Below are 12881 nucleotides of genomic sequence, written 5' to 3' on the forward strand. Positions count from 1 at the left end.
ATGCCACACTCGAAAAAAAATCTACGTAACCAGTGTGAACTTTCGCCATCACTTGACGTCCGTCGTCGTCGATACAATTTTTTATTCTCCTCTGAAACTAATGAATGGCTTTGGATGAAACTTAGCATTATTATTTCTTATGGTATCCTGCAAAAAGTTCATGATTCGAATTTTGATCCGTCGAAAAACATGACCGCCGTTACTAAAACAAAACGTAGGGGTAAGGCAGCCGCATTCATCTCCAAAACCGTTATGTTTAACCAAATTCTGACAAGGTATAAGTGTTCAGCATGATGAAATCTATCTCTGGTCATATTTTGGTTTTAATCCTTTAAGCCATGTTGGAGTTATTGCCCTTTTCAATGATTTTGCTATTTTTAATGTTATTTCTTTCAAAAATCTTCTCCTCTGACACTACTTGACCAATTGAAACATAACTTGGTATGAATATTCCTTGTGGTATCCTGTATAGAACTGATGTGGGGATTTTTGATTCATTGAAAAACATGGCAGTTGTTACTAAAAATAGAACATACAATGTAGGTGTCAGACAGTAGTTTTTCGCATATATCTCCAAAACTGTTAGGTTTAGCCAAATTCTTTCAAAAGCTGAAATGATCCTTATTATTATGACTACAAAATATGGTTTTGAAGATACATGGGAAAAACTAATGTCTGACCCCTTTGTTCTATTTTTAGTAATGGTGGCCATGTTGTTTGACGAATCAAAAATCCCCACTTCAGTTCTATGCAGGATACCCCAAGGAACATTTATAGCAAGTTTGGTTCTAATCTTTCAAGTAGTTTCAGAGGAGAAGAGTTTTGTATAATTGTTAACGACAACAACGGACGCCAAGTGATGGCAATAGCTCACATTGCCTTTGACCAGGTGAGATAAAAAAAAAAAAAACAAAAAAACATAGGGGTCAAAATTCAGTTATTTGCAAGTAACTAAAAAACCAATGAATTTATCAAGATTCTGATGGAGGGTAATATTTGTTGGTCATCAGAAGACGGCCCTTAAACTTTATGTGTAATTGTAATTTATTGTGGTTAACATTATGTACGTATATAGGTCACATGTTTCCCGTTTTCACCTTTTAGCCATGAAATTGGAGTTTGAAGTCTCTGAATTGTCCTATATATTTTGGTAATTTGGTATTATTGCCAATATTTAAGTGAAAGCCATATGAAATTGTAACACAAGTCTTTTTTCTCCAAAAAAAGATTAGATATGAGATCAACAAAATCAAGAGGCCCCCAAAAGCTTGAATTGCTCACCTAGCATGAAAAACACATCTTTGACAAAATTTGCATCGATGATATTTTTCATGACACTGAACATTTAATTAAACAATAATCATCATTCTACTTATGTTAACTAAAATAACATGCTTAAGGTGCAAAAAAAACATTAAGCCCAAACAACATATTTTCCCAAAATTTACATATATATTTTTTTATTTTATATTAATCATCTGCTATTGGTTTGTTAACCACAGGCAAAAACAGGGAAAATGGTCAAAATGACACTTTCTGTGGTCACAATTCCAAGAAGGGTCAACAGATTTTTCTGAAATTTGCACAAAAAATAGATATTGAAATACTGTACATTTAATCAATTGACATTAATCATCAATCTGCTTTTGTTTTCTAAACAAGAAGCTGCCAGGTGCCTGGTTAATTTTTTATCTTTCAAGGGCAATAACTCTAACAAGGAGCTGTCCGACGATTTTGACTCAAATAAACACTTTGGTAGGACTTATCATGAGGATAATTTCATCAATGAAAGTTTCATCCTATCTATTATAGTTTTCAAGATATTGACTGAAAACTGCTAAAAACATAATGTTTTGCCTTTCAACATCTGCTCGAATATTACCACATTTACATTGCATAAATTTTAGTGCATGAGTGAGATGACTCAGAGTACTCTGAAGGGAGAAAAATGAAGGGTTTTACATTTAAGATTAAACTCAGTTTGAAGCGGGGATGTTTTCTCTAGACAAAACCATACTTAATGGTGTAGGAGTTATGGCCCCTGAAACAAATTGTTTGGGTCATTTTTCAAGTGTATAACTTTGAAAACCTTCTTCTCTGAAACCATGGGACAAAATTTAATGAAAGTTTGTATAATTGTTTCTTAGGGTATTCTGCACAAACTGATCATTTGAAATTTTCAACAATAGAAGAAAGAAGCTACTCATAAGATCATAAGACAAACATGATATTCTGAGTTGACTGGCAGTATTGAAATTTTGTTTTAGGTAGCCATTATCAAAAAGTATAGAGGACTAATGCCCCCTCAGAAAAACACTTTGAAGATATTTTCAACACTTTACAGTACCATAGGTACTTAGTTGAACTTAAAGCATTCATTAATATACGCTCTTTATCAACAATTGTTTGTCAAACATGGTAACAAAGCGTGATACTGTACCTTTACTTAGTTAATAGGGCATGGTTTGCCAGGTGAACAATGCAGGTTCTTTGAGAGCCTCTAATTTATAATATTTGTTTGGTCCGTAAAAAAACTTTTACACTACAAGTCAAAACAGAATATTTACTTTTTTTAATTCATTGAAAATATGTTGGGGACTTAATTTTTTTAGTGGTTTCAGTTATATATATATATAAATCAAGTATCTTTATAGATCTATATTTAACTACTTGTACAAATCAATATATTTTTTTTAAAAAGAAAAACCCTCACTAATAAAGGAAAAACCAAATATAGCTTGGATAAGTGTAGAGACGACATTTAAGCTTGATGCTGGTCTGGATTGTATGAAAATGTTTGTTTCTAGCCCCTGACTCCTAAATAAATAGTTTCATAACCCAAAAATCATTCCAAAATCATACTGTGGCATGCAACCATTTGGGACACTTCCATAGGGATCCATACTCTTAAAGCCTAAATTATTGATAAAATTATAGGCATTCATTAAGTGATACCATACCACATAATGGTGAAAAAAGGGGAATGGCAAAATGTTTGAAAACTACATTTTAGATTGCACAGCAAATTGAATTTAGCTTGTATATTAAGGTACTAATTAACTGTGCAAAGTTAAAAATACCTTGCCACTTTGTGTGGTTGGGTATAAAAATGAATGCACAAACCACGATATCACCACAATATCATAATACAATTTTTGTTGTTGTATAAAATTTATAATTATTGAAGGTAAAACAAAGGCATATTTAAATTAACATTAATCAATGGTCTTACAGCATACAATTCAATTGCTTTCCTAAAAAAAATAATTGTTAGGGATGATTAAGTGCAAAAAAAAAAAAAAGAGAAATACATGTACATGTATAGGGTAAATTGTTGATTTGAGTCTCAATTTAATATTACAGATCGAGATCAAAGACCACAGAGACTCAGGAGTTTGTCTCGAGATCAGAGACCACAGAGACTCAGGGGTTTGTCTAGAGATGAAAGACCACAGAGACTCAGGGGTTTGTCTAGAGATCAGAGACCACAGAGACTCAGGGGTTTGTCTACAGATCAGAGACCACAGAGACTCAGGGGTTTGTCTAGAGATGAAAGACCACAGAGACTCAGGGGTTTGTCTAGAGATCAGAGACCACAGAGACTCAGGGGTTTGTCTAGAATCAAATAAATAATTTAAAGTTTCTTCCTTTCTGTATGGTGTTCAAGAAAAGCTAAAACAGCAAAGTTGTGTCTAGAGATCAATATTTGTTTTTGCTCTCTAAATGCTTGGATCAAATAATTGCAATGGGAGCTGGAATTGTGTTGCCTTTAACTGAATTATATCTGTGAATTTGTGAATGAAAAACTGAAAGGTTTGGTTCTAAAATGGTATTAAAAGATGGACTAACTACATGTAGTTTATATGTAGAATTATTCATAAATGAGTATTATATGCAAATAGCTCTTTCAAATGACATTAAACACAGCTATCAACCATATATAGTTTTGATAACACAGACTGAAGTCTTGTCATGGTCTTTGAATAGATTAAAGATGACTGTAGTCACCAATTCTCTGCTATGGACAATGTTTCAGAAGTGTGGTAGCACTTTTCCCCATAAATTTCATACATATGATATGAATTTGAATCTTTGCTGTGTATTTTCACTGAATTATTTCCCTTTTAATGGGTCTTCAAATGTCTTTATAGACCAAATCATACTTTGGAACACTCTCTCGATCCAATGGACTTTTCAGCATCATCTTCCCTTTCATTGCACCTCGATAAATTGTCTCAACTACATCAATGAAATCCTGTTTGTTCTTAAAACTTCCCACAAATTTTGTATGGTCTGGAGTTCTGTAATAAAAATTAATATTTGATTATACCAGCAATGTTAAAGTTTGTCTGGCAAGCTCCAAACTTTGACTTGGTGCTGGGGTATGGAGGAATGGAATTCATTAACAAATTTTAGTGATGTTATTTATTAAGCCCCAATCAATGTTTGGAAACCTTGACTTATGGTACTGATTCATTAAACTTTCTTTACAAAAATCTGAGCAACTCTACCTGGCAGATTTGGTATGCAGCTTCAGCTTGATGGGTGGTACTGTGTGGTAACTTTAATAGGTTTTCTTCAAATCTTTTTGATATCCTTCCTAATGACATGACCAAGGGCCCAATAGTTTTTGAAGGTTTTTGCTCAACCCCTTTTGAAAATAATGAGCTAAAAGGAGGGAAATGAATGTCATAAGAACTGACAGAAAAAGTTCATTGTTTATTTGATAGTGATGATTCAGATGTCTATATGTTCCTTGCAGTGTTTACAGGGTAGACTTATCTTGAACTATTTTGGAATTAAATGGGTAAGAGTAATCAAGGGAACCAAAAGCTCAAGCGGAAATCTAAAGAATGGAATCCAGGAACAAAGGCCAGACATTGAAAACAGACACACAACAAAGAACACAAAATAACCAAAATAATACATACAAAGTAACAAAAGTAAATGAGCAACTAGGACTCCTGTCTCCACTAAAAACTGGGAACATGGACCAGGTGTACCAGTCAGGTAAGCCTCCTCTGTTTTTCTAGAAACACCTGCCAAGTTGCACATAAAAAATCAAGTTTGGAGTAGACAAAAGAGGAAAGGAAAACTATGACACATCAAACAAATCAGTTTTCCTGGTGCAGATGAAAACACTCTAAAGTTCCATGATTTCATGACGATGACCATAAAACTTCTGTATTGATGACTTCAATCATGTAGCTACATAACCATGTTTCAGTAGCCTAATTGTAAGAAGTCTAGCAATTTATAAAAAGTATGCGTAGTTACATTAAGCTCTAGCATAAAGTATGAGTTGTGATATAAAAACTCTAAAATAATTTGCAGGTGCTGGAGGGATGTTGCCACAGATGAAAGGAAAGTTGACAATATGGAATTAAAAGTCATTGCATTTGTCATATAGTTAGATCAATAATTTTCCACTACCACTGATCTCTTAAGTATAGGTCAAATATGAGGCTGACTACACAGTGTCTGTAGTATCCTTGTAAAAAATCCTCATAACTAGGATTGTTAAACATTATTACATCATCTATATAGCGGAAACTGAGATTAAAGGGTCTAGCTAAACGAGGCTCCTTCTTTTGGATAAGAACAGCTATAAAATGAGCTTCATAAGAGTGAAAGAATAGGTCAGCAAGTAGAGGAGCACAATTTGTTCCCACTGGAATGCTAATCGTTTGTTGAAAAATGCATCCATCAAACTGGACAAATTTGTTGTCAATAAAAAATTCCTGCATTTTGAATACATCTTCTACAGAAGATTACATGGAATTGTTTTTACAAAGTATGAGGAATCTCTACCAAGGACTACATATTTGTATCTAGATACACCATCTTTATTAGAGTAACAATAATGTAATGTTTTTAAGTTGGGATTTTAACTGAGTATAAGGAATAGAAGTATAAAGGGTTGAAAAATCATAGGTTTTAATGCTTAGTTGTATTCTTGCCTTGCCCAAAATATTCAACATTTTTATTTTAGGTCTGATTTTGATTTTGTGATTGGATTCTTAATGCGGTATATAATCAGTTTTCAGAGATCTCTTACCGTTTTGGACTTACAAGGGGCCAAACGGGCAACGCCTCAAACAATCATTTTTTTTTTAATTCTGTTATGATTTTGAAGATATTTTTTTATTGGTTTCCTTGTGAAAATCCCTGCCTGAAATTTTCAATAAAATTTCAGATAATTCATACAATTTTCCAGTTATAAGGGGTCAAAATCAACTTTTTTTTTTAGCTTTGTTCCAATTATTATTTTTTTATCTAATGGATTCCTTATGAAAGTAACTGCCTTGGTTTTTCTTACAGATTTAATTATGTCTTTTATGTCTTTTTTTCAAATACAGGGATCCAAGGCAAAGATCTTAAGGCACCATTAAAGCTGAACTTTTTTTCACCTTTAATTGAATATCAAATTTTTGACAAAAAGCTGCCATCATAAAGCGAAGGTGTTTAGTTGGTTGAACAGAAGATACCACACTTACCCCCAATCTACTTTCATGTGCTGAGCATTGAAAAAGAAGATAGTTGATGGAATTAGTGTTATATCGAAGTATTTTGTATACACAGGAACACTGTCTACTTCCACAATATAGATGGCAGCCATTTTTCTCAATTCCTCTGCAACTTTGGAAAGCTTAAAAATGCAACAAAATTGACAATTCAGATTTTTACTAAATTACAGATTATATATTCAATGAGTAGAAAGTAACATATTTGAATTTCCAAAAAGTTTTTTATGACAAATATTGTGTAGTTTGCTCATATTTTTTTTTTAGCTTTCTAAAGCTGGGCTTTTGAATAAACTGTACTATTGTCACAAGAATCATTTAATCAATAGAGAGCATTTTAGTTATCTTCCAGGGTTTCATATCATAAAACATATCTCTCAAAATCATTTTTTGACTCTTCAAGGGCAATAACTCCAACATTGGTCTAAAATTCTTTATGAAAATTTTGGCATATGTCGGTCTCACCATGCTGATCAATTTTACTGTGTCAAATTTAGCTCAAACCCATTTGTTTACGAGTCATTTCCAAAAATCTTCAATTTGACCCCCATGGTCTATTTTTAGTAACATTGACCATGGTTATTACCAGATCAAAAATCCCCACACAAAGGTTAGGAACATTCATACAAAGTTTGGTTACAATCTGTTGAGTTGTTTTAGAGAAGACATTTGAAAAAATTGACAGACGATGACGACGGACACATAGTGATGGCAATAACTCACATGGCCTTTAGCCCAGGTGAGCTAAAAGCAGATAATAAGTCTCGAAATTTTACATCAGAGGCATAACTGGTAAAATAATGTAGTTTTGTACTATGAATATGTGAATATTTGATTAAATACTATTCTGTCTAAGAAATCAGGCAAAATGTGTATAAGGCGTGGCACATGAGGATAAGAAACGCTGATATTTTACTGCATTTTCCAACTATGTTTACCTCATAACCCCCAGAAATAACAATGAAAGTGTTTGTAAAATTTGCCTTTTTAAGATAATGATTCGTTAAGTTTAGTTGAAATGCACTTAGTACAAATGGCGGGAAATTTTCCTACACTTCTTCTCTGTATAAGTAATAAAATTATCTACATCACAGATGCTTCAGTATAAATTTAAATAGCTTTGATATTATTTTCTTTTTTTGATGTATACTAGATATATTTTAGGCAAAAATGACTAGATTGGGAAAAATGATTTTGTGATTTTACACAAATCAGGACTCAACCATAGTTTTAGAAGAATTGGCTACTGGGTCCTATAATTCTTATAAACTGCAAAATCATTTCTTTTTACGGGTATTTGATTGCAATATTATACTATGCAGATTTAGTTTTCATTTCATTTTGATTCTCAGTTTACCAACTTGATAAATTATTGTTGGGTTCTGAGTAAGTTTTGTAATATTAAACCACATATTTTATCTTTATCTTTCATGTTTTCATGGGAAATTTCGATTTTTGTTTTTGTTGAAATGCTGACAAAAATCAAAATATCAAAGGACAACATGAAAAGTAAATATAAAATACCAAAATTTAATGTTAGGTTCTGGTTCTAATATGCTGAGACACTACAATAGTAGATGTGTTTAATATGTGAGTGGCAGTGATGGAGGAGTTGTATGGTTGGTTGTCAAGCTATCCATGGGTTGTCGAGAGAAATATAAAAACAAAAGGCATCAATATCACATACATACATGTGCATATCATTTATTAGTGGCTATCAACAGGTATATACATCTTATCCAAGTCTCTAACTTATTAATCTCTGACCTTTATATTCAAATATCCAATCTCAAAAATTCATCTCTGATCTTTCTCGAACTCCCTCAAAGCACAATAACATGATATTGATACCCTGTGTTATTACACGTTTACACTAGGAAGTTATCTCTGTTTATAATTATATGACCAATGGTTATTTGATAGAAGGTCAATATTGGAACTGGAAATAACCTTGTGAGAAGATCATCAACAATAAAAGACATCTATGTTATATATTCAGAATTACCCTGACATTTTCAAACAAGAGGTTCCCAGGAGTCTAAATTGCTCACCTTGTTAACATTTTGTCTTTCAAGGGCAATAAATTTAACAAGTAGCTGTCTGACAATTTTGACTCTATGTAGACTTCGATAGAATTTATCATCAGGATCATTTTATCAATTGAAAGTTTCATTCTATCTATTAAAGTTTTCAAGATATTGGCTGAAAAGTGCTAAAAACATTATTTTTCACCTTTCAAGGGCAATAACTCTCATAAGGAGTCATCTGACAAATATGATCCCTGCAGGCTTTTGTAGGCCTTATAATGAGGATCATTTCAGCAATAAAAAGAATTTGGCTTAACCTAACAGTTTTGGTGATACATTAGAAAAAAATCTGACAGACTCCTTTGTTCTATTTTTAGTAACAGAGGCCATGTTTTTACATGGATGGACAATCACTACATCAGTTCTTTAAAAAATACACTATGAAACGTTCATACTAATTTTGTTCCAATTACTCAGGTAGTGTCAGAGGAGAAGATATTTGAAAGATAACATTAAAAATAGCAAAAAAAAGTCAAAAAAGGAAATAACTCCAACATGGCTTACCAGATTGAAACTAAAATTGTACCACAGATAGATCTCATCATGCTAAACACTATTACCCATCAGAATTTGGCTAAAGCTTACGGCTTTGGAGGTATACGCGAAAAAAATACTGTAGGAGCCATAATGTTCTATTTTTAGTAACAGCGGCCATGCTTTTCAATGAATCAAAAATCCCCACAACAATTCTATACAGGATACCCCAAAAAACATTCAAACAAAGTTTGATTTCAGTTGATTAAGTAGTGTCAGAGGAGAAGATTTTTGAAAGTAATAACATTAAAAATAGGGAAAAAAATGTCAAAAAGGGCAATAACTCCAACATGGTTTATCAGATTAAAACAAAAATTTGAACACAGATAGATCTCTTCATGCTCAACACTTTCAACCAGTCAGAATTTGGTTAAGCTAATGGTTTTGGAGGTATATGTGAAAAACTACTGACTGAAACCTATGTTCTATTTTTAGTAACGGTGGCCATGTTTTTTGATGAATCAAAAATCCCCACACCAGTTCTATACAGGATACCCAAAGGAACATTCAAACCAAGTCTGGTACAAGAGCTGTTTGGATTAGAAGTAAAAAATACTCTTATCATATTTTATGTAAAGATTACAATCTTAATTGGACTAGCACAGATTTTCAGTTCTTGGCATAAAGTTTTCATTATGTTTAGGAAATATGATAGAGCTAAACTTTAAACAAAAAATACATGACATTTCAAAACTATTGAAAAGTTGGCAGCACTGTAAACTATCTCTTTTAGGAAAGGTCACAATTGTGAAATCTTTGGCTTTATCAAAAACTGTACATCTGCTAAAATCATTGCCAAACCCAAAAGTTTCCATGATAAATGATATTAACAGACTTTTTTAGTTTTATATGGGATCGAAAGACAGAAAAGATGAAGAGAAACACCATGATTTGAAAATTTTGTGATGGTGGTTTAAATATGAACCACATTGAGTCGTTTAGTACATACTTAAAACTTAGTTGGATTGACAGAATAATAAATGATAGCTCAGGGATTTTGCAAGACAATGCAGAAAAACAATTTACGAAGTTAGGAGGTTTCAGAATTTTTCAAGTTGAAAAGGAAAAGTTACTTGAAATTATGGATTTAGTTACACACATTTTTTGGAGGGATGTTTTAAAAGGTTTATATATAGTCAAACCTGTTAAAAATATGAAAATTCATGATATACTGAGTTTAGACATTTTGAATTTTGCACCAGTACATGACATTCCTAATTTTGTAAAATGGAAGGAAAAGGACATGGAATGTCTCATTGCTGTGATAGATAAAAAGGAAAAAAAGATTTCACAGTTTCGATCAGATAAGTCAAACTCTTAATACTAAGAACTTCTTGCATTTTGTTCAGTTTAACAATTTCTAGCATTCCTTATTCTTTGAAGAATATTTTAAGAGTAGAATTTAGGAAGATGACTACAAATGTGCCTTAAAACATTGTTACAAAAAAAACCCAGTTTTATTGAAAAGCTTAGAGAAAGTTAAAGTTTGAAGCATTTATACAATAGCACGATCAAAGAGAAATTTGTCCCGCCAAATCATAGAATAGAAGCTAGCATAGCAGAATAATTTACAAATAGAAAATTTTCCATGGAATGAATCGTTTATGGTGCTTAAAAGATGTTGCAAAAACTCATATCTAATGATCTTTCAATACTAGTTACTGCATAGAATTATTCCTACAAACATTTTTTTACAAACAATTAAATTAGTCAATTCAAGACTTTGTACATTTTGTAAAGGTTATTATGAGACCATTGAGCAACTGGTTTTTTTTATTGTGTTCAACTGAATAATCTTTATCATGATTTTTTTTATCAGCTCAAAAAAGCTTATTCAATAATAAGTATTAAGAAGAAGAAAATTTTACTTGCTTTTACCATTGAATTCTTACTTCTTAGTTTACTCATGATTATTACTAAAATAATATATCTATAAGTGTAAACTTGAGGAAAAGATTCCAAACATCATTGGTTTAAAACAATGAATAATTATATAGAAGTTTAGATTTATACAATGGAAGGAAAATTTGTTCCATTAAATCTGAATTGCTTTGGGCACCAGTTAATATAATTTTCCCAACATCAGTTAAATAAATTGTAGCATCTTTTAGGCAAGCTTATACATGTTTCAAATAAACTGAATGTTAATAAAAGGATATGATATTTGTTTATTTACATTTAATGATATTGATGCATGGTATATGTGTCTTAAGTAAGAGTTTTTTTTTCTAGCACTTCTTTCTTTTTTTTGAGTTGTAAATTGAATTATCAATTGAATGTTATTAAGCTTAAAATAGTCAGGTATAACAATATATATATTAGATCCTTCATACCATTGAACACCCTAGTCAGGTGGGGATGTAGGGGTATTGTTTCTGACTAAAGAAAAACAAATAAAAAAAGTTCGGTTCCAGTTGGTCAAGTAGTGTCAGAGGAGAAGAGTTTTGATAAATTGTTAACGACAATGGAGGATGACGACGGATGCCAAGTGATGGCAATAGTTCACATAGCCTTCAGCCAGGAGAGCTAAAAAATGGATTCCGATAGACAACGATTTCATGATAAACCCTGTAATCTACGCTGAACCTGAAACTATATTTCTGATTATTTTACAAATTTGCTGTCTCCCACCAATTACTGATGAAAAAATCCTTAACTTGAAACTTGGCAAAATTATAAGTGGCATGACGTCTAACATGTTGAAATGGCAACCTAATACTTAATGCATTTGAATTCGCTCGCACTTAATGTCATTGCCTTCCTCATATTAGAAGAATATACAGGCTATGTGTAAAGAAACAAAACATGTCCATCAATTGTTGTTTTGCATTTTTTATCAGAGGCTTAATAAGCAAGCTCTTTAAATAGAAATTTGCAAAAAATTCATCATATACTGACATTTGAGAAATTTCGTCCAAGCAAAACACTACTTTTGGATACATTAAAGCTTCAGAAACAGTAAAATCCAAGGCTAGACAAAACATTTATAAGACTGCTATGTTATTTTAAAAACTAATTTAGGTCGGAAGGATCTTGATAAAACCCTGCAATCAACATCGAACCCAAAACTGTTGTTCATACGATAATTTTACAAATATGTGGAATGCCCTTTGCCGTCTCCCACTTATCACCGATGAAAAATTCCTAATAAAAAAAAACTTGGCAAAATGATAAATGGCATAAAGTCTAATTTGTTGAAATAGCAACCTGATTCGTTTGCTTCAGATTTCACTCGCACTTAAGGCCATAATAAATTTGCCTTCCTCATATTATTTTGGCCACTGGACTGGGAATAACCCATGCCACTACACTGGATATTAGTGTTATACTGAAAGTCGCAGAATGGCATTTATGTGTTGTTTTTTCGTTTTTTTTTCAGTTTTAGGTCAATATACAATTTAAGTAAAAAAACATGTGCTTGGTCTTGGATATAAAAACCATAAGGCATAACGGACCTTAGAAGACAATGAAAGAAATGAACCTAATTTTAAACTTACTATGTGATCTAACTGCATGCAAGTCACATCTTTTTCTCTGCCAAATCTTAAAACTAAGACTACATCTTCGGTTTTTCTAATGGCTTCATCAACATCTTGTTTGGTGTTTAACTGTGGCAATATGAAACTCATTTCATACTTTCGTTTTTAAGTTGAAGCCCCTAATACCATTAAAAAACTTACTTTCAGTTTAGAATTTGACTTTTAGTGAAATGAATAACACTAAACAGACGTTTGTA

General features: G+C 32.0%; 1 protein-coding gene across 1 annotated transcript; it reads right to left on the reverse strand.

Annotated features, from left to right (window-relative positions):
- Nucleotides 1-3985: 3985 nt before the first annotated feature.
- LOC148627547 (thioredoxin-like protein 4B) lies at nt 3986-12809 on the reverse strand. Its single transcript, XM_088574608.1, has 3 exons — nt 12643-12809; nt 6498-6649; nt 3986-4301 (listed from the first exon to the last, which is right to left on the reverse strand). Exons 1-3 carry the CDS (start codon nt 12772-12774, stop codon nt 4136-4138), a joined length of 450 nt encoding a protein of 149 aa, XP_088430734.1. The 5' UTR covers nt 12775-12809; the 3' UTR covers nt 3986-4135.
- Nucleotides 12810-12881: the final 72 nt, after the last annotated feature.

The sequence above is a fragment of the Perna viridis genome, chromosome 1 (assembly GCF_037379345.1).
Source record: "Perna viridis isolate PV_CMFRI_1.1 ecotype Kerala chromosome 1, ASM3737934v1, whole genome shotgun sequence".
NCBI lineage: Eukaryota > Metazoa > Mollusca > Bivalvia > Mytilida > Mytilidae > Perna > Perna viridis.

Bases quoted from the DNA above. Each gene is read 5' to 3' on its own strand.
- LOC148627547 (XM_088574608.1), bottom strand. From the start codon at position 12,774: ATGAGTTTCATATTGCCACAGTTAAACACCAAACAAGATGTTGATGAA. The intron at 6,650-12,642 runs GTAAGTTTAAAA...TGCATTTTTAAG, and splicing joins GCATGCAGTTAGATCACATA to CTTTCCAAAGTTGCAGAGGA. The intron at 4,302-6,497 runs GTAAGTGTGGTA...TTTTTATTACAG, and splicing joins CACATGAAAGTAGATTGGGG to AACTCCAGACCATACAAAAT.